This window comes from Etheostoma spectabile, chromosome 1, assembly GCF_008692095.1.
Source record: "Etheostoma spectabile isolate EspeVRDwgs_2016 chromosome 1, UIUC_Espe_1.0, whole genome shotgun sequence".
Classification (NCBI taxonomy): Eukaryota; Metazoa; Chordata; class Actinopteri; order Perciformes; family Percidae; genus Etheostoma; species Etheostoma spectabile.
The window spans coordinates 31,489,372-31,490,027 of record NC_045733.1 but is presented as its reverse complement, the minus strand read 5'-3'; the positions used below and the strand labels follow the sequence as shown (position 1 = coordinate 31,490,027).

The window sequence follows — 656 nt, the reverse complement described above, 5'->3', positions numbered from 1 at the left end:
CTTTTCTTTGTTTATTTGACGAATGTTCTTATTGTTGTTATTATTATTATTATTATTATTATTATTATTTTGTTGTCTTTATTCTGTCTTTTTTATCTATTTTTTTCTTGCTAAAACTGCTGCTGGAACTTTCAATTTCCTCGCGAGAGTCCTCCCAAAAGGATCAATAAAGAGAAGTCTAAGTCTAAGAACTAGAAACATGGCGGTTTGTGTGTGTGTGTGTCTGCAGCCTGCACTGACAGCTCCGGCGTCCCTCGTGCCCACGGCGAGGTGTGGAAAGCCTCGAAGGACGCCTGCTGCATGTACCGCTGCGACAACGACACCATCGTCCCCGTGGAGTACAACTGCTCCAACACGGCGGCGCCGGCGTGCCATCGAGCAGGGGAGGTGATCATCAGCCTGGCCGACGACACCAGCTGCTGCCCGCAGAAAGTCTGTGGTGAGGCAATGTGTGTGTGTGTGTGTGTTTGTGAGTGTGGGGGGGGGAGGTGTCCTAAGCCTGCTACGTGCTCTTTAGTTTAAAATGTAACAGCATCACATCTGAGGCTCATTACATCTTTTACTCCTTCTAATAACACAGACAGTCTGACGCTCTACATTCACACACACAATTCATTATCTTACACACACACCATACACCCCCCCCCCCCCCCCCC

General features: G+C 47.9%; 1 protein-coding gene across 1 annotated transcript in view; it reads left to right on the top strand.

The window, feature by feature from the left end:
- Positions 1 to 656, top strand: part of otog (otogelin) — a 143,549-nt gene that overhangs the window by 78,205 nt on the left and 64,688 nt on the right. Inside the window, exon 41 of the mRNA XM_032520661.1 lies at positions 230 to 439. Within this exon, the coding sequence (XP_032376552.1) occupies positions 230 to 439 (210 nt within the window). The remainder of the gene's footprint in view (positions 1 to 229; positions 440 to 656) is intronic.